The following is a 19,322-nucleotide window of genomic DNA, read 5'->3' as shown; positions in this document are numbered from 1 at the left end:
GACGCAAAAATCTCAAATTGTGCAGGTACACAAAACAAGCAAAGAAATGTTAAAAAAAACAAAAAACAAAACAAAAACTGGCATATTTTTTATAGCAATTTATATATTTTTCCAAGCGTGTCAAGAAATGAGCAAAGAAAAACCTTTCGTTTGAGCGAATTTATTTTATTTTTATTTACGAATGTTTTGTAGTATTCTTTTTTTCTAAAAAATGAGTTGAAATCGTTTTTATTTCTTTATATATGTATCGATATATATATATATATATGTATGTATTTAGTTATATATTTTATACACATTCGGTTTGGTTTAGGTTTTAGTTTTAGTTTGTTTTGTAAGTGCTACAAATGCCAGTACCAAGTGCTGCGAAATACTCAAAGAAAAGCTTTGGGCTCTTTACGAGTTGAGCGACAAACGTCTTTAATATTCTACTAACTCTTATTATTATTTTTATATATATTAGAATACATTTAATTAGTTTGGTTTATTTGCGGAATAAATGTTTCAATTCAAGCTTAAAACCAGAAAATGAAGAGCAAACTCAACATTTTTCTTTTTGGACCAACAGCCAGCCAGCAAACGTTAACTTGACAATATCGTATTTAATTTAAAAAACAAACAATTTCGAATAATGCCGAGCTAGATGCTCTATCTCTCTCCCTCTCTCTCTCTCTCTCTCTCTCTCTCTCTCTCTTACTGTCTCTCTCTCTCCTTTTCTCTCTCTCTCTCTCGCAAAAGTATTAAACATCAGCCAAGTGTATTAAAGCCACAAATACAAATACCAAAAAAACAAAAATAAAAAAAAAGCCAACTTAATAAATTAAATGCCAAAAAAAAAACAAAAAGAAAAACAAAAAAGAAAAAAGAAAATGTAAAACTTATGTTAAATGAAAACCCACCGCTTGCTGCGCGTTTCAAACAAGAGAAATTACTCGAAAATAACCGATTTTCTTCGATTTCTTTTTTGTTTTGATTCATTTTGTATGAAAGTTACAAGTTATATAAGCTAAAATACTATATAATAATAATCGAATCGAACGAGACACCTATACGATCATTCCATTTAGCTGGAGTTGCCCAAGCAGAAGGTGCCCTCAAAATGCATTTAAGCCTTCCGCTTCGACTTCGAGCGAAAAACAACAAAAACAACAAAAACAACAAAAACACCACAAAAACAAACACAAATGATTTGTAAATGTAATGCTTATGCACTAAAAACAAAAAACAAAAAACCAAAAACAAAAAAAAAGAATCGTCAAGAAATTAAATTTAAATATTAATTATTAAAATAATATAAACAACATAAAGCTAAAGCGCAAAACAGAAAACTTAATTTGGCCTTATTAAACATTATTTAACAATTAATTAACGAATTACTTACAAGCAAGAAAAGAAAAACCCAATTCTAGTTTTAAGTGTGAAAAACAGTTAAAGAAGCAAAACCAAAACATAAATATTTAAATTTAGCATGTAAAGCAAAACAAAAACAAAAAACAATTTTGGAAAAGTCTCTAAAGAAAATTATTAGCAAATTTCAATGTGCGTATTGATGTAAAAAAAACCTCCTCTTAAACCCAAAAAAAAAAAAAACAAAAAATAAGAAAATCAAAAAACCCAACAACTATTAACATTAACTATTGAAAATGTTTACAAGGACAATAAATTTTCTAAATAAATTAGAATGCTTTCCCAAACTTTTGCTCCATTCAAATTCAATTCAAATAATTTACTCGCATAGCCATAAAAACAACAATAAAATACAAAAAGAAAAATGAAACAATTATAAAAGCTTATCACACAAAGAAAAAGGTTTCCAGAACAACGAAAATTTATGTTTAATGTTTATTATTGTTAAACACAAACACACAAAAACCTAAATCTAAATCTAAATTTTATTTAAAATTAAATTTTCTTTTGCTTTTCCAAAAGAGAAATCAAACAAAAAAAAGAAGAAAAACTCGAAAAAAATGCATTTATTACTTAATTAATTTTTATATTTGTATTCTTAAAACAGAAACCCAAAAACTCGATATATATATATATATATATATGATATATATATGTGTATATATATTTTGTAAATTATTTCGCAAGAAAAAAAGCTAGAGAATCCAAAAAGAAAAAGAAAAAGAAAAAAAGAAACGCGCCAAACTGTAATTGTTTCAAATAAAAAATAGAGACAGCACTCGTTTAGCATAAATTATACTATAATTGATAAATTAGACTAGTTAAACGTCTTTATAAATGTTAACTTACAACAACAACAAAACCAAAACAAAACAAAACAAACACAACAACTAACAAATAATTATATTTAAGCGCAAATATTTGAATTGTGATGGAGTTGGAGAAATGCCGGCGATAATATTTGCACTCTAGGGCCTTATATGAGATACACACACACACACACACACACATACACATTTACACTTAAACACTTGTTAGTTATTTAAATTAAGCCTAATTAAGATGCATGATGTGCGTCCCTTTTTAAGTTACCCTCCCCTGCAATCCACAAGCTCTTTTTCACTATCCTCTGTTAAAGTTGTTCGCCAAAGTTTTTATGTACATAAATCGATATATATATATGTATATATATATATGTGTGTATATATATATAAACAATAGCGTGAGAAATTTATACGCATACAGCTGTTGATTTTCGTGCAGTGTATGTGCTTGTATTATTATTCTTTTTCTTTCTGTTTTATGTTCAACAAACAAGAATCTTCAATGTTTTTTTTCTTAGTTATTGAGACGGGGCATCAAAAATGTTAATTGTATAGCAATATACAATACAAGTACACTTTGAGAAATAAACAACAATTTAAATAACTTATATTTCAAATATTACGCATAAATGTATTTTAATCAAAAGTAAGCAAAAACAAAACAAAAACAAAAAAAAACGGATAAAACATTTTTTGTCTTGATACATTTACAAAATTATTATAATTATTAAATTTACAATGTGAAAATAAAAAACAACAAAAAAAAACAAATTATTAAAATTTAAAACATTGTTTTGTTATTTAAAAGGGGAAAGATTTTTTAGTTGAGAGAATATACTAAATTGGACATAGAAGAACTGAGATCTGGATCAGATCATCTCCAGATCGGAAATAGAAACTTATTTTCTCCACGTGTGATTTCAGGAAGTATTAGTTGAATTTTATATTTAAATAGGAGTCCAGCGATGAGTCCCAGTTGATAATCATTTGATTAGCTTCCTAGAATTTCCTTTCGGATTTTTAGACTGCGACTGCTTTCCTGGACTCTCAACTTGTATCTTTTAATCCTTGCAGAGGATATTACAGGGAAAAGTTTACCTTTCTTTCTTATTATGCATTGCCGAAGGTTTTTTGTTTTTTGTCTTGAGGTTTATATCGTATTGAAGGATGCCTTTAAGCTTCTAGAATGCAGACTTCAAGAAAGAAATCGGAAGAAATTAATTTAACTTTAGATGAGTTTTCCAAAATTATAAAATAACAATGTGTGATACGTGGCAGCTCTCAGATACTGACTTGAGAAGGGTTCAAGATATTATAATACAATAATTCCATCAACATTAAACCAATTTTCAAAAACCAGGTCTTTTCTGCTATAGTCCACTCGGAACAGTGAATACTAACACGTTTTGAACATCAATTGTCCTCTAGAATGGTACTTAGTAACGGTGTTCCAGGTAAAAACTAATGTTAAGATTCAATCCAAAAAATAGCAGTGGGAAATGTTCAAAATTATCGAATGTTTAACGATTAGAATTTTCCCAATTCAGCGCTTTTTGTTCATGATTTGACCCGCAGATTAATAGTAAATTTAAAATTGGAAAACCGGAAATCATGTCAAAATTTTATTCTAAAAAGCAATAAGATTTGATTCCAAAACAAAAGCAGTGGCAATTAATCAAAACTTTCCAGTGACATATCTCCATCAAAAGTGAGCTTATGCTCAAAAATCCGGACTTCTTTTGAGGATTTTGATGAAACTTTCCTTTCCTTTTAAATTCTCTGAAAGTGTATTTTAAAAATGTTAAGTCCAGAAATAATGTGCACTTTCCAATCCAAGATATAATAGACATGGGTTTTAAGATTTTTTACATATTTTGCTTTCCATTTATTGATGTGTGTTATTGTAAATTAATTGGCCAAGGCACGCGCAGTGTTATTTTTGTTTTTTGTTTGTTTTTTTTTTGTGGTTTTTGTTGTTTAATTTTTCGATTAAGTTGTTGTTCCTCTCGCATTGAAAACAAACTCGGGCTAATGAAACAAAGGTAAGTATTACTATATATAGTAAGTATATATCGAAACAGATCGCATTACCAACGAGAACTTACAATAAAAAAAAAACAAAAAATGTGTTTATGTACTTTTTGCTTCGACATGAAAATTACACTAAATTATTGTTAGCGAATTATAAACTAAAAAACATCTTAGCGCTAAAAATAATGTATTGCATATATGTAAAAACTATCAATTAAATTTCTTTTACAATTCTCTTTTATATAATATATAATATATGTATAATTGTATATGTATATGTATAGATATAGATTTTTTTGTTTGTTTGATTTGATTTATGTATATTTTCTTATAGCATTTTTACTGTTGAACATTAGATAAAAAACAATTTCATTTGGCATTCAACAAGTTGCTCTAACATTGCTATATACGCAGCTAGATTAATTTAATATATATATATATATATATATGTATATATATAGTTTGTATAGAATCTATACGATAGATACATTTTAGTTTGTTCTTTCTTTTTTTTTGGGATGGGGGGAAGGGGTTTTTGATTGTAGAACGAGCACTGATAATAGGCGTGATATATAGAATTCATTCATAAGATTATAATAGTTATTGTATAGATTAGGCTTATAAGACCCGCTTATATCGCTAACTTGGTGCGATGCTCTGCGCGCTGATCATTTGATTGATTTGATTGATCAATCGCACAAATTGAATTGTTTTTGTTTTTTGTTTTTGTCAAGCTAAAGTTTCAAGTCTCGCCCAATGGCCAGAAACTAATCAGCCTGCTGAAATAGTTGCCATCGGCGTTAACATTGTAAAAAGTGGTCCAGTGAAAGTGTTTCATTTTTTCTTTTTGTCTAGTTTTAGTTTAAATTCGCTTCTTTTGCAATCTTCTATCTTTTTATTTTTTTTTGTCAAGGCACATAGTATGTGTAGGTATAGCTTTTATTTTTGATTTGAGCACCAGGAAATTGGTTTAATTGCTTTCTCCAAGTCTATATATAAATTTAAACATGTATATAGGTATATAGGTATATATAGATACAGATATTCATTCCATTGCCATCGTTCATCATAATAACGTACATAACTATTTTGTAATATATGTTTACATATGTTTATATAAACTGCTTTTGTTTGTATACAAGATCTTTAGTTTACAAAAAATCAAAAGTTATGACTCAATTCATTTAAATTTATTCAGTTCATGCAATCAAGCATATATATGTATGTATTTATGAATATATATATATATATAAATATATATATGTATGTATGTATAGTCCCTTTTGCTAATCAACCGTATATAATTGTTTTTTATTTTTGTTATAAATATGTATATATATATATATATATACATTTTTTTTTTTCGTCTTGTGTGTCACTTTCAATAACAGCTAAGATATGCAATAACAAAAAAGAAAAAACAACAAAAAATAAAATACAAATAAAGCAAAATGCCAGAAATGAAAACAGTGCCTCAAGTTTTTTTTTTTTTTTGTGGCAACAAATTCAACTAAAAACACTAATTATTTGAATATTTGCATTACAAGAATTATTGCTTTGACCTAACAGAGGTGCCGCTGTTAAGGCGCTGTTAGCACGCTGTTAACGTTATTTTGTTGTCTTTTGCTGTTTTTGTTGTTTTGTGACTATTTGACTAACACATGAAAATACATATATATATATATGTATATATATATATGTGTGTGGTATTTTGTCAGCTCATACATAGACCGGCGCCTGATCATCGGTCATGTCCGGCTGTTGTCTGTCATCGAAGAATCGTCTAAAGGTAAATTCGAAAAATCCATGGAATTGCCGATCATTGAGATCGATATCATCGCCGCTGCTCAAATTCGAGTCGTTCGAGCGCAACTTATCCGGATCCACCGGATCAAAATTGGATGTGTCCGTTGGATGCTTAATTTCCGGTATATATGGCGCCTTCTGTTTGCGCATATCCGCAAAATCGATGCCCTTGAAGAACTCATGACCCTTGACCTCATCGACACTCTTCCCCAGCCGCTTGTCGGCAGAGGCGCACAGCCGTCGGATGAGATCCATTGCCTCCATGGACAGCTGCGCCTGCGGCGGTATATGCAACGTCTTCTCCCAGTTTATGACCTGCATTTGAAAACATACTTTAGATATTGATTCACTTCAATGTGTTATTTCAGCTTAGCAGTCAAATCTCAACTCAAATCTGGCAATTTTAAGCTTAGCTGTAAAATCATTGCACAAATCTTCGATTTGATTTTTCACAAACTGTAACTCAAATTGATACCTTTTGCTGTGTCTCCATGGGACTGTTGGCCAGGAATGGGGGCTGACCCACCAGCATCTCGTAGAGAATGACGCCAACGCTCCAGTAATCGCACAACTGCGTATATCCGCTCCTCTCGAGCACCTCGGGCGCTATATAGTTGGGTGTGCCGACCAGCGAATGCGCCAGCACTCTTTGATGATCCCGCATGCGACGCCTAATCAAAGCGAGTACAAATAGCATTAGCGAAAATAATATTTAAGAAGATTGTGGCTTATGGATTTGAATCACCTTTCCAGCACTGTGGGCTTTGGACCATTCTCCGAATTATCCTCCCACGGCTCCATGGAGTCCTGCCTCGAGTGATTGCCTAGCAAATAGAATGAGTTAATCTCAAGTCGCAGTTAGATACGTGTTGAGGACTCACCATTCTCTTGATAGTATTTGGAGTTGTGCGTCCATCTGAAGCCGGTGCATAATCCAAAATCGGTCAGCTTTATGTGTCCGTCCCGGTCAATGAGTATGTTGTCAGGCTTGATGTCCCTGCATAGAATAATGTTGATATTCAAATTTAAAGTCTATCTAAGCAATAAATATATAAATAACACAATTAGTATTCAAATTTGTAGCTCTAGCTAGATGATAGAAGAGAACTAACTTTTCTCATAGGCAGTCAATACTTTTAATAATAGTCAAACACATTTTTGTATTTTTCTAATTGCAAACTCCAATTTTTCTATATATTATGTAATATATACGATATTATGACTGGTATGAGGTATAAAGGTATTATATATATTTAGATTGCCGATGGAAAGAGACTAAATAATTCAACGATTAATAGACAGATTGCTAGAGATTTTAGATAAGAAAACAGATTAAGAAGTCTCGACTAGTAGATACTCTGCACCCAGTTGTTGAATACATTGTAGACTTTTTCTTATTGGATCTTACTGAAATTATTGCAGCTAATTAATAATATATCTGGCTATACAAAATATATATCAATGGAAAGCCTTTATCTTTATAACTGCATAATTATCAGAAATCAATTTGTATCTATATTTGCAGTTAACGGTTAAATTAAATAAACTATATTAATAGTTTATGATAGACGGACATGGCTTAATCGTATCGAGATTGATCGAGAACATATATACTTTTTGTAGTCAAAGATGCAACAACTTTGCACAACTTCTAAACAAAATAAATGATTGCTCAAAGCACAGACAAACTCTTATCTTATAATTACCATATCTTATGGCTACTACTTAAGATCAAAGATCAAGCGAAAAGTCAGCTCTGCCATATATAAAGATTATGTTAGTTCTTAACTGATATTTATAAATAGCTTATATTATTATCTTAACAATAACAACCAACGATGTGATATCAGCTAAAATCAGCTCCAACATAAATTCTAAATAGTAATTGGGGGGCAGTCATCGCACCTGTGAATGAAGCCCATTTTGTGGACACTGTCGACGGCGCAGGTGACCTCCGCAATGTAGAAGCGGGCGAGCGGTTCCTCAAAGATGCCCAGCTTGATCAGCAGCGACATCAGATCGCCGCCTGTAAAATAAGAATGATTATTATACAATTTTGTATATACATATTTATATCTATATATATATTGAGTGATACCTGGTATGTAGTCCATGACGAAATATAAATTATCCTTATCCTGAAAACTATAGTAGAGCTTGACAACCCAATTGTTGTCGGCCTCGGCCAGAATATCACGTTCGGCTTTCACATGAGCCACCTGATTGCGCTTGAGGACGTCTGCCTTGCGGAGCGTCTTCATCGCATACAAATGATTCGAGGTGTCTATTTTGCGGACCAGGGTCACCTCACCAAAGGCACCAACACCGATCGGTTTGATTTTGACAAACATGCTCTTGTCCATTTTGGCGCGCTTGAGCCGAATATAATTGGACTCCTTCTGGTTGAGCATTTTACGCATCTCGATTTGTGTCTCATCCGAGAGACCCACTTTCAACATCTCCTTTTCGAGCTGATTCTTGCGGAAGGTGCGCTGACGATAGGATTTGATAACGTTCTCAATGTGCTGCTCCATAAAGAACTTGAAGGCTTGCGGTGAATATTGTCGTATTCGAAACTCTTTGCGCTCCTCCTCCTTCTCCTTGGATATCTTCTTGCGCTCCGGTATGGGCGAGGCGTGTTTGATCTTTTTGCAAGCGACAACAGCTGCGGCAGCAGCAGCAGCAGCAGCAGCAGCAGCTGTTGCATTTGTCGTTGAACCATTGCTGCCACTTGAACTGTTGCCACCGCCCATGCCAATTCCGCTGTATTTGGCTGGTGGAATTGGTGGCGTTGTCGCCAAATTGCTGTTGCTGATTTGTATGTTGTTGTTGATGCTTGCGGGTTGTTGTTTGAGTTCAGATTGCAGGTTGCTGTTGTTGTTGTTATTGTTGCTCATGTTGCTGATGATGCTGTTGCCATTGTTGCTGATGGACAACTCGGGCGTGGTGACACGCGCACTCTGATACGGCGGCGGCGGTGGCAGCTGCCGATTCGCATTCCCATTGCTGCCACCAACGGGCAGTGACTGAAAAAGAAAACAAAACAATATATATAAAAAGTGTGAGTTGAGTTGTGGAATAAAGAATACATTTAAAGGAACACTTTTTCCATTTTGTACACATTTAAATTATTATTGCTATTTATTCTGCACCCTTCAGATTCTATAGCTTAAATCCTGCTCGATTGCTTGACGGGTTGAGCATTTCTTTGTTTCCCTTAGATACTTTCTGGTATTTGCTATGCTTTCAGCATTCTCTCTCATTATCATCAAATCGGAAGAGTTCGCTGCGAAGTGACTTCTTTGTCTAGAATGTCCTCTCAAGAGACCGATAAGTATTCCAAGTCTGTTCTTTGCCATAGATATTACTTGTCTATTTTGCTGCCTTGTTCGTATTCTACAAAATGATTCTCTACGGATTCCCCCTTCCGCGATTTAGTTCGCTGCTAAAAATACCCAGTTTAGATAGGCGACTTCTTAGTCTACAATGTCCTGTCAGTCGACCGTTGAGTATCCTAAGCTGGGATTAAGCACCCTCTGCTCTTCCTGAGAAGTGCTGGACAGGAGCGAAAGAAGTGTCCAGGAGCTTAATGGTTATTCCTCTTCTTTACAGTTTCTGCTGAAATTAGTTACCTTTTGTTGTTGCTGTTGTTGTTGCTGCTGCTGCTGGAGTTGTTGCTGTTGTTGCTGATGTTGCAATTGTTGCTGTTGCTGCTGTGCTTGCAGCGCTCGCAATTGTTGCTGCTGCAACTGCTGCTGCTGCTGCTGCAACTGTTGCTGCTGCTGTTGTTGCTGCTGCTGCTGCTGTTGCTGCTGTTGCTGCTGTAGCTGTTGTGGCTGTGGCGTTGTTGTTGCCGCCTTGGCCTGCATGCTCTTCGCATACGACGGTGGCTCCATGCAACCAACCACTTTGCCAACACCACTGCCAGCACCACCATTGAGCAGCGGCGGCGTTGTTGGCGTCGGTGGCTTCACCGCTCCCGCAATGACAACAACTGGCACATGTTGCTGGGCTGCTGCCGCCGCTTGCTGTTGCTGCTGCACCACCGCCGCCGACTTCTGTGGATAGGATGGCGGTGCAGCCAGCACATGCACCGGCGAATTACTCGCCGAAGCACTCACGGGCGATTGGGGCGCAACAGCTGTTTGAAGTACGGGCTTCTGCACCTGGGTGGACTTGACGCTCTGCATAATGATGGGTGGCTGGGTGCGTGTCTGATAGACGCGTGGCTGAGGCCTGGCCACGCCCACGCCTGTGCCACTGCTACTAACCGTAATGGGACTGGGTGACCCGGCCGAGTTGGCCGAATAGATGCCACTGCTGGGTGACTTGCGGTAATCGGATTGCTGCGATTGCGTCGGCGATTGACGGGATTGCATTGAGGCCGTGTAGCTGGGCGGTGGTGGTGGTGGTGCTGCAGCTGCTCCTCCTCCTGTTGCACTCACCACCACCGTATTGATGAGATAGGGTGGCGGTGGCTCAACAGCAGCACCGCTCACTGCACCACTCGGATACATGCTGAGCGCCTTTAGCTGCTGGCTGAGCTGCTGCTGCTGGCTGAGTTGCTGCTGCTGTTGTTGTTGCAACTGTTGTTGCTGCTGCTGCTGCTGTTGCTGCTGCTTGTTGTTGCCATTTTGTGCTATGCTCGGCGAGGTGCAGCTGGGCGCAATTGCCGCTGGGCGATTCAGGGCCGGTGAGCGTCGCTTGAATATCGACTGATTGGTGGGCGGCGGTGGCGGTGGCGTCGCCGAGCTGCCCAGCTGTGGATTGCGTGGCGGTGGCGCCGGCGGCGTTGCATCACTAAAACTGCTCGGCGACGGTGAATATTGGCCAGTGCTCGTCCTGCCACTCATCGGCTGATGGCTGTGCGAATGTGGACTGTCCGAACGGGAACTGCCAGCGCCGGAATCCAAGGCGGGACTGCAGCGTAAATAGTGCGTTGGCGTCTCCCGCTCGATGCTTGGTTTGCGTATCAATTTGGGCGGCATCAGCGCATTGATCATCTTTGGCACATGACCATTGGCAACGGCATTGGCAACTCCCTGCTGCACCTGCACCTGCACCTGACCCTGCTGTTGCAGCTGCCCCTGCTGCTGCTGTTGAGCTGCAACCAGCTGGGGCACAACAGCATTAGCAGTGGCCACATCCGGCGAGGGGGATGAGGCTGAGGCCAGCGGCGATGATTCCAGGGGCAGCTGCTTGGCATGGTGGTAATCGGTGCCGTCGTTCCGTCCATTGGCGGCCGTATATCGCAGTGTGTAATTCTGCAACGCAAGAAATCGATAAGTTATCGAACAATTCCAATTTCCATAAACTATCAACTATATTTATTATTTATTACAGTGTATGTTGTTTTACTAAATATTGATCGATATTCTACATTTAATTATTAGAAGTATCGATATCCGTAAGAAAACACACAGCAGCAAACCTAAATTCCAATTATAAATCACCCCCCACCACACACACACAGATTATTCACTATTGCATGGGCAGCATTCCTGCGCTGTGAGAAAATATGTTTGTGTATTCATATTGGCTTGCATCAATGTGCGTGTGTGTGTGTGTGTTTAGATTTGGTAGCAGTTCAAAAACTAAACAAAAGGCGCGCATACAAAATAAAAACAAAAGCGCGAATAGAGCCTAAAACAAAAGGCAGAAGAAACGTTGCGGCAAAAAGCAATGAAATCAAATTCTTGCCATCGTTCAGAAATTCCTAAAAGTCAGGAGCACGCACACAAACAAACAGACACACACAGTATATACAGCAAGCAGAAGAGAGCAAAACGAAAACAGGCACAACGAGCAACAGAGCGAAAGAGAGCAAAGAACAACAACAACAAAACAATCGCCGGCTGACAGATTGAAGCTAACATAAGAAGAACAGAACAAGGCAACCTTCAGTCTGTGTGTGTGTTTATTTGTGTATGTATGTGTGTGTATGCACTTTGCTGCTGCTGCTGCTGGCTACCCGTTTTACGCATTCTTTCATCATCATCATCGTCTTTCTTTTGTGACTGATCCTCGCATTTTGACATTGCATGAGTGATGGCCATAAATTTTGTGATGGCATCGTGACATGAGATCTTTACATATGCACATACATATGTAACAGGATAACAAGTCACGCACGTTCACAAAATTGCAATTTTGACAGCGCTGACTTTTAACGTCACATATCCAATGTAAATCAACTTAAATCCACACAATAACAGTTGTTTAACCTGAGATTAGTCGTTAAGTTGAGGGGAATTTGTCTTGTCGTGCAAGGGAAATTTTGTATGCATGTTATTTAACTCCGTTGCTGTGTTCATAAGTATCAGCCTGTGATGGCCGCTGTTAATTTTAACATTAAATTTAACAGATTTGAAATTGAGGAAATTCTGTTGAACCAAATTTCCCCGAATTGTTGTGTTTCAATTAATTTAATATTTCTTTTCAATTTGTATAAATTCATAGAACGTATTTATTTAAAAGTACGCATCTCTAGCAGAACTAAAAGCAGATCTCAATTTTTTTTATCTGCTGCCAGCTGCGTATTTAAACCTCAAGTGGGCGAGCGAGAGAGAGACAGAGAAAGGGAGAGCATGCGTTTGATGTTGCGGCCAACGCAGACTAATTAAAACCAAGGACGCGAAGAAACCCAACAAAAGAGTAAAAAAAATTACCCCCAGCAGACAAATCGACGACGCTTTAATGCCTGCTGCTGCTGCTTCTTCTTCTCCGTTTGCTTATTCTGCTTCTGCTTATTCTGCACGATTTACATGCACAAAACAATTAACGACGAAATTAGTTGAACCGTTAAATAGCCCCCCCCCCCCCCCCCCCCTACAATTCCTTGCGCACAAATTGCAAATAAAATAAATTGGATTTGCGGTAGGCAAACAAAAATAAGAAAACACTTTCGCTAATCCATTTGAAATGAAGACCCACAAACAATGGCGCCACATTTTGTGGCACTTATCACCTTGACCGAAATAACTTTGAACCTGACAAAAACAAATATAAGAAAATATATAAATATAAATATGTATTTCTATAAGCATATTTTTGCTGGCGATAAACCGATAAAAACAATACACGAGGCAATGAGAGCCCAAATTTTGGATTTATTTATTTTCATTTTTAATTTTGGGATTTTCTTGGTCTATGCAAAGACACACACACACACACAGATACAGACACATAGGAAAATACATCAAAATTCTTGGCAACTGGCAAATACAAAAATATATATATAAATATTTGCTTATAGTTTTTTTTTGCGTAGGAAGGGAGGGGGTGGGGGAGAGATGCTGCGCGAAGGCATTTCAAACATTTGTTTTTGTTTTATTTGTATTTTGTGTTCTTGCTGTCTTTTGTTATTATTAGAGAGAGATTCGGGCAAATGTTAATTTTTGGCAATTTTGTTGCTGAAAATTATATACATATTTATATATATATATATATATATATATATATATATATTTATATATGTACTTATTTCATTTAGTTGCAAATTCCTCGCAAAATTGCGACAAATTAAATTAAATGAAAATTTAAGCGCATTTGGGAAACGTTCTAAAAATAAATACAATGGGAAATTCTTGGGAATTTTATAATTAGAAGCCTAATCGGATTTGATCTCTCATTGGAGGTGCACTATTAAAAAGAAATAATATGTTTAATAGGCAAAACTAGCTAGAATTGGCTAGGCGAGAGAAAGCTCGACGAGGAGATACCCTGCAGATTGAACTTAATATTGGTTCATAGAAAAATATTTTTTTTAGTAAAATTTGCACAGTTGATTATTAATATTTCTGGGTACATTTTATACCAATTGGAAGGTTAAATCTTTACAATTGTTTCTTTTATGGCTTTCGAAAATATATTTGTATAGATATACGCGTAACGGTTGCAGTTAACGATAAAATTAAATAAGCTTGATCTGCTTTTGGTAAAGGAGAACTTATATTCCCCTTTTTTTTAGCTTTAAATTAAGTTTTACAAGTGGTGCGCATACTTTTAGCACAGCTGTGTGCGATTTATAAATAGCTAGTGTTTTCTTGTTTTTTTTTTTATATGACAAGCAATTAGGGCTCTAAAGCCAAATTACACATGTATTTTGACGAGTGTATTGATAAAGAAAAAAGGTGTTGAATTGTGTGTGTGGGTAGAGTGAGGGGGAGAGGGGAAATTTGATTGTTTGATTGCCTTTTGTGTGTTGACTAATTTATTTATTCATATTTCGCTTCTTATTTTGTTGTTGATTTTTTGTGTCTCGCATTTTGTTTTTATCTTTAAAATGCCATTTAAGCCCACTGCCTAGTTTTGCTATTATTATTTATTTAGCGTTGGCGTTAGCTGTAAATTTTAATCGAACGTTTTGTCATTTTAATTAGTTGCAGCCTCAGTTTTATTTATTTTTTATTTAATCATATTTGGGCAGAACTCGTGCTGCTTCGACTGGTTCGTGTCTCTGCTATTTATAGCAGTGTCAAAGCGATGATCGTTGAATGGTAGCCGCCAAAGCAGCTGTGGGCGTTAAAAAAGTGTTTAAAGCGAACCATGAATAAATTGTAAATTGTTTTATTTATCGCATCGCTTTTTTTATTATTGGACTGCCCACATTTGGACTATGACTATAGTCGCAGCCTGCTATATTTGAGCAGATTATGCTTGGGTATTTTCGCATTTTAGGCAGGCCACGTGGCTAAGAGCCAGAAGTTGGCTAAAAAGCCGACAGCTGACATGGAAAGCTGATCGAATCGAGGCTACTTCATTTTAGTTGTAACTCAATAAAAAACTAGCTTCCATTTTGGATATGAATATGCTTTTTTAATTTTATTTCAATAATAATAAAAAAAACCCTCTAAAATAGTCCACTTTGCTAACCTAATTAAATCGAAATCGATTTATTTTAATTTATTTCATCGTTTTTATTGTACACTTTTTACAAACATTATAATATAATATTGACACAGCTGATCAATATTGAACCAAGGGATATTCCTATAAAATTCTCTTCAAATTTGTGGATCTTCTTGAGATCGAAAATAGTTTTCTATTGATTTATGCAATAGTTATCGATACATTTAAATGAGAAGTTATCGAGTTTTAAGTTTGTAGTTAAGTATATAGTTTCTCGACTGCCTTTTATTGCTAACAGAAATCGAAGATTATGGCTATGTAGTATCTGTTGACTTTTATTGCTATCGTTAATCGATTTGTATTGAGCGAAGTATATTGAAGCCTGAGAAGTTATCGATAATATAAGAGTTCTTTATTTCAGGCAATCAAAATCTTAAATTCTAGTTTTTTATGTTGCGAAATGCTATTTATATCTACTGGTATTTATTCTTATATATCTCTGAAAAAATATCACATGTAAGTCTTTTTATCCAAAAATTAAACTGAATCAAAGTTAAGAATCTGAGCATGATCAAAGCTGGCTTAAAGAGCCAACTGCCTGGCCGTGGCTGCTTCACAACAATTTGCCGCACAGCATCCCCGTCAGCAACATATTTTTATGAGCCAAAAAAAAAAACGAAAAAAATGTATAAAAAAAAAACCTGCATTAACAACAAACAACTCGACTGCATTTGTTGGTCGGCTTAGCCTCAGGAATGTTGGCTAATCGAATGGATCGCTCGCCCGACCATAATTTACAATCGCACAAGCAAACAGCAAACGGCAAACAGTAGCTGAGTAGCTGGCTGCCTGGTGGAATCGTAAAATTTTAAATTAATGACCCGTCAGATCATATTTAAACGTTTTTATGAGCTAGCTGCCTGTCCACAGTCCACACAATCCACACTCCACACACACACACAGACAGAGCCTGCCTCGGGGCGAGGCACAAACAAAATCGATAAACCAACCAAAATGCCAAACACTGTTTATAAATGATTATTTGCCAAAGTTGTTGTTGTTGTTGCCCCAAATTGAAAATTGCATTTCAACGCCTGTCCGCGCGTCTGTGTAATAAATTAATATTATTCCTAATGCTACTAATACTATTGTTAATTCTACAACTAATGCTACTACTAATTTCAGAAGTTATCGATAAAATCAATTTAAATTCAACTGTTTTACTACTACTTCTGCCTCTAATCCTTCTACTACTGATAATTTTCCTATTGACTATAATAGACTTTATCGTGTAATCAATTCAAAGTCCTCTATTTTTATCATTAGCAACGCAATTATCATCTACAAATGTATTGTATTGATATCAGTTGGCATTAAATAAATAAATACTACTAACACTTATTCTACTAATTCCAATTATGCTTCTACTAATATTTTTATTATTAGGATTTAAACACTACTATTTATACTTAAACCTACTACTACAACTTCTACTGCTATATTTGCTAATAACCACATCAACTATTAGGTCTACTACTATATCCTATTCCTAGTGCTACTAGTTACTACTTATTCTACTACTACTACTGCGTACCACTTTGTTATCACATACTGCAACTACTTTCAATTCTAATACTATAACTAGTAGTTGTAATACTAAACCTACTTCTATTGATAGTACTATTTCTACTACAAATACTACATATTCTACTACACCTACTATTACTACCACAAATACTTATATTTCTTCTAAAAATACTGTTACTACTTATACCTATAATCTAATATGCTCGTGTTGTACTTTTACTACTATTACTGATTATTACATTCTACTTTTCTACTACTGTTTGCTACTTCTTCTACAAGTAAAATTCCCTATCAATTTTCTGTGCAGCTCTCAGCTTTTGACAGCTGTGACGTCAATGCATTCATTCGCATTCAAAGCGATCGCGTGCATACACACACATACATACGCGCTCACTCACTCACGCATAGTGAATAGAGAGAGTGCGAGAGTGAAAAATGTAGCTGGACATTTTGTCTGGCAGCTTGTAGCAGTGAGCAATGAAAGAGAGCCGCCCACACAATTTTGTCTTATAACAGAAGTATATAATATATACATGTTATGTGTGAGTGTGTGTGAAATGGCAGAAGGTCAATTGCATTTCGTTGGCGGTTCATTAATTTCATTTTAAGCTGTTATATTTATATGTTTAGCACAAAAACAAACACTCACATATACAAAAAATACACACAAACCCACACACATTTCATTGACCAACAAAATGTTAATTTAATTGCCAACTCCTGTTCAAAATGGCCGCCCACACACACAAAACAGCTGATTGTGACAAATGTCATTGATGTCTTATTAACAGTTAGTCTGCAGGTGAAACAACAACAATAACAGCTACAACAACAAAAACTTGGCTCGTGCCATCAGCAGGTGAACATGTTTTTTTTCTTCGCCCACGCTTTTGATTTGTTTTATTGTGTTTCCACTTTTTTCTGAGACGCGCGACATGCGTTTTATCTAGTTGTTAATTTTTTTGGTTTCTTTTTATTATGTTGGTTGTCGTATTTTGTGGGTTTTCTTTCTCTTTCTCATATTTTTTCTGCATCATTTGTAAAGCATTAAAGCAAGCTGATAAATTGTTGTTGTCTTTTTCTTTTATGTTAAAATTATGCTGTTGTTCTTTCTACTTAACAGCCTTGTAATATATGTTTTGGAAATATTTGTTAGTGTTTCTTCCATAGTTTTTTGATTGGATTTTTTTTTCTGTGAATGAATCATCAATGAAAATTTCATTGTGAAAATGAGAGATAATCAGTTTTTACATAAGTCGTGTTTTTTATTAAACTCAATTTTTTCCTTGCATTTCCCCAACTACAAATGTTAATTCGATTGGTAATCGATTTTCGCCTATCGATTTTTAATTGCATTGTGATCACGACAATAATTACATACATATAATAGCAATTTGTATGTGTTTGTTTGCATTCAGTCATTTGCTAATTGCTATGTAACTTTGGAATATCTTTTGCTGCTGTTTTTCTTTGTGTTTATTTTATTTGTTGAACATCATTTTCATATATGTATATATTTTATTGAAACTCACCTGATTATTTTTATGATTATTTTGTACTTCGAATCGTGTTAGATCCTGTTTAATGCTCTCGAGTGCTTTCGCTGTGTATTTATCATTGGGGCGACCCCTTTTTTCGCCCGCTGGATGCATTTTTATGCTGCTGCTGCTGCTTCTTCTTCTCCTTGTGATATTTAGCACTCATATCACACTACACACACGCACGCACACACACACACACGAATACACGACGACGTAAACACACACACACACACACACACGCACACAAATACGCACACACACACTCACTCACAAACAGTCAGCAGCCGTTCTTATATTTTTTGGGGGTTATTTCTGTATGTGTGCGTGTGTGTGTGAGAAGCTCTTATTTCGACTTGTGCTTCTTTTGCTTTGAGCTGCTTTTCTTGTTTGTTGTTGTTGTATTTTAGGCACTTTTTTAACTACTTACTAGCTTTGCTTAAAGCCAAGTAAGCTGTTGTTTTTTTTAGGTGTTTTGATTCGTTTATTTTTTATTCTTCACAAATGCCATTTAATTTGCATTAGAATAAAAACATTTTTTTCTGTCACAAATTCCATTTTATAAGTATATATTTATAAAATTAAACAAATATATATATATGTATATATATACATATATATGTATAAATTAAATAATATTCGTAGAGATTTTTCTACGTTTTGTCAAGTTTGAATTTTTGCTATCACATTTTATGCTGCAGCCATTTTTTTTATATTATTATTTCTTTTTCTTAGTTTTATCACAAATATTTTTCGTCACTATCATTTTGAGCGCACAAAATACAATAAATATTTTTTACTCGAACACTCGATGAATGAATTTTTCAATATTTGCATATAAATTTTTTTTTATTTTTTTGCTTGATTTGCTTTTTGTTTGTTGTATTTTAGCCGAGGCTCGACGGAATTTTAATTAATTTAATACACGAATCGAAGTCGGATTTGCTTCGATTTGCTGAAAATAGACACAAAACAGAGACAAAAATTACTAAAAGTGGAAAGAGAAAAAAAAACAAACTAAAGTGTTTGAAGAAAGCGTACACGCTCTTAAATATCCTGTAAAACTTAAAAAAAACTGAATTCATTTTTAAATTTATTTATAATATTTATAAAAAATTAAAAATGAATAAATTATTATGTTTCATTTATAATTTCTTAATTCTTTACAAATCGCTCTCTGTAAATTTTTGATTTATATCTGCTATTTAAAAATCCTTCTTCCCTCTTGCAAAATGTATTTGCATTTATAATTTCCAATTTTCTTTTATCAGTATCCTAA

General features: G+C 35.1%; 1 protein-coding gene across 1 annotated transcript; it reads right to left on the bottom strand.

Annotated features, from left to right (window-relative positions):
• Positions 1–5,941: 5,941 nt before the first annotated feature.
• On the bottom strand, positions 5,942–18,263 carry LOC6569834 (serine/threonine-protein kinase Warts). The gene is made up of 10 exons (XM_032741716.2): positions 18,038–18,263; positions 10,689–11,332; positions 9,735–10,625; positions 9,024–9,074; positions 8,167–8,960; positions 7,974–8,094; positions 6,950–7,065; positions 6,814–6,892; positions 6,544–6,739; positions 5,942–6,383 (listed from the first exon to the last, which is right to left on the bottom strand). Exons 1-10 carry the CDS (start codon positions 18,155–18,157, stop codon positions 5,982–5,984), a joined length of 3,414 nt encoding a protein of 1,137 aa, XP_032597607.1. The 5' UTR covers positions 18,158–18,263; the 3' UTR covers positions 5,942–5,981.
• Between the last annotated feature and the right edge of the window lie 1,059 nt (positions 18,264–19,322).

Source organism: Drosophila grimshawi, unplaced genomic scaffold (genome assembly GCF_018153295.1).
Source record: "Drosophila grimshawi isolate 15287-2541.00 unplaced genomic scaffold, ASM1815329v1 contig_311, whole genome shotgun sequence".
NCBI lineage: Eukaryota > Metazoa > Arthropoda > Insecta > Diptera > Drosophilidae > Drosophila > Drosophila grimshawi.
This window is presented reverse-complemented; position numbering and strand designations above follow the sequence as displayed.

Bases quoted from the DNA above. Each gene is read 5' to 3' on its own strand.
- LOC6569834 (XM_032741716.2), bottom strand. From the start codon at position 18,157: ATGCATCCAGCGGGCGAAAAAAGGGGTCGCCCCAATGATAAATACACA. The intron at 8,095-8,166 runs GTATCACTCAAT...CTTATTTTACAG, and splicing joins CGTCATGGACTACATACCAG to GCGGCGATCTGATGTCGCTG. The intron at 7,066-7,973 runs GTGCGATGACTG...TATTCTATGCAG, and splicing joins AAAATGGGCTTCATTCACAG to GGACATCAAGCCTGACAACA.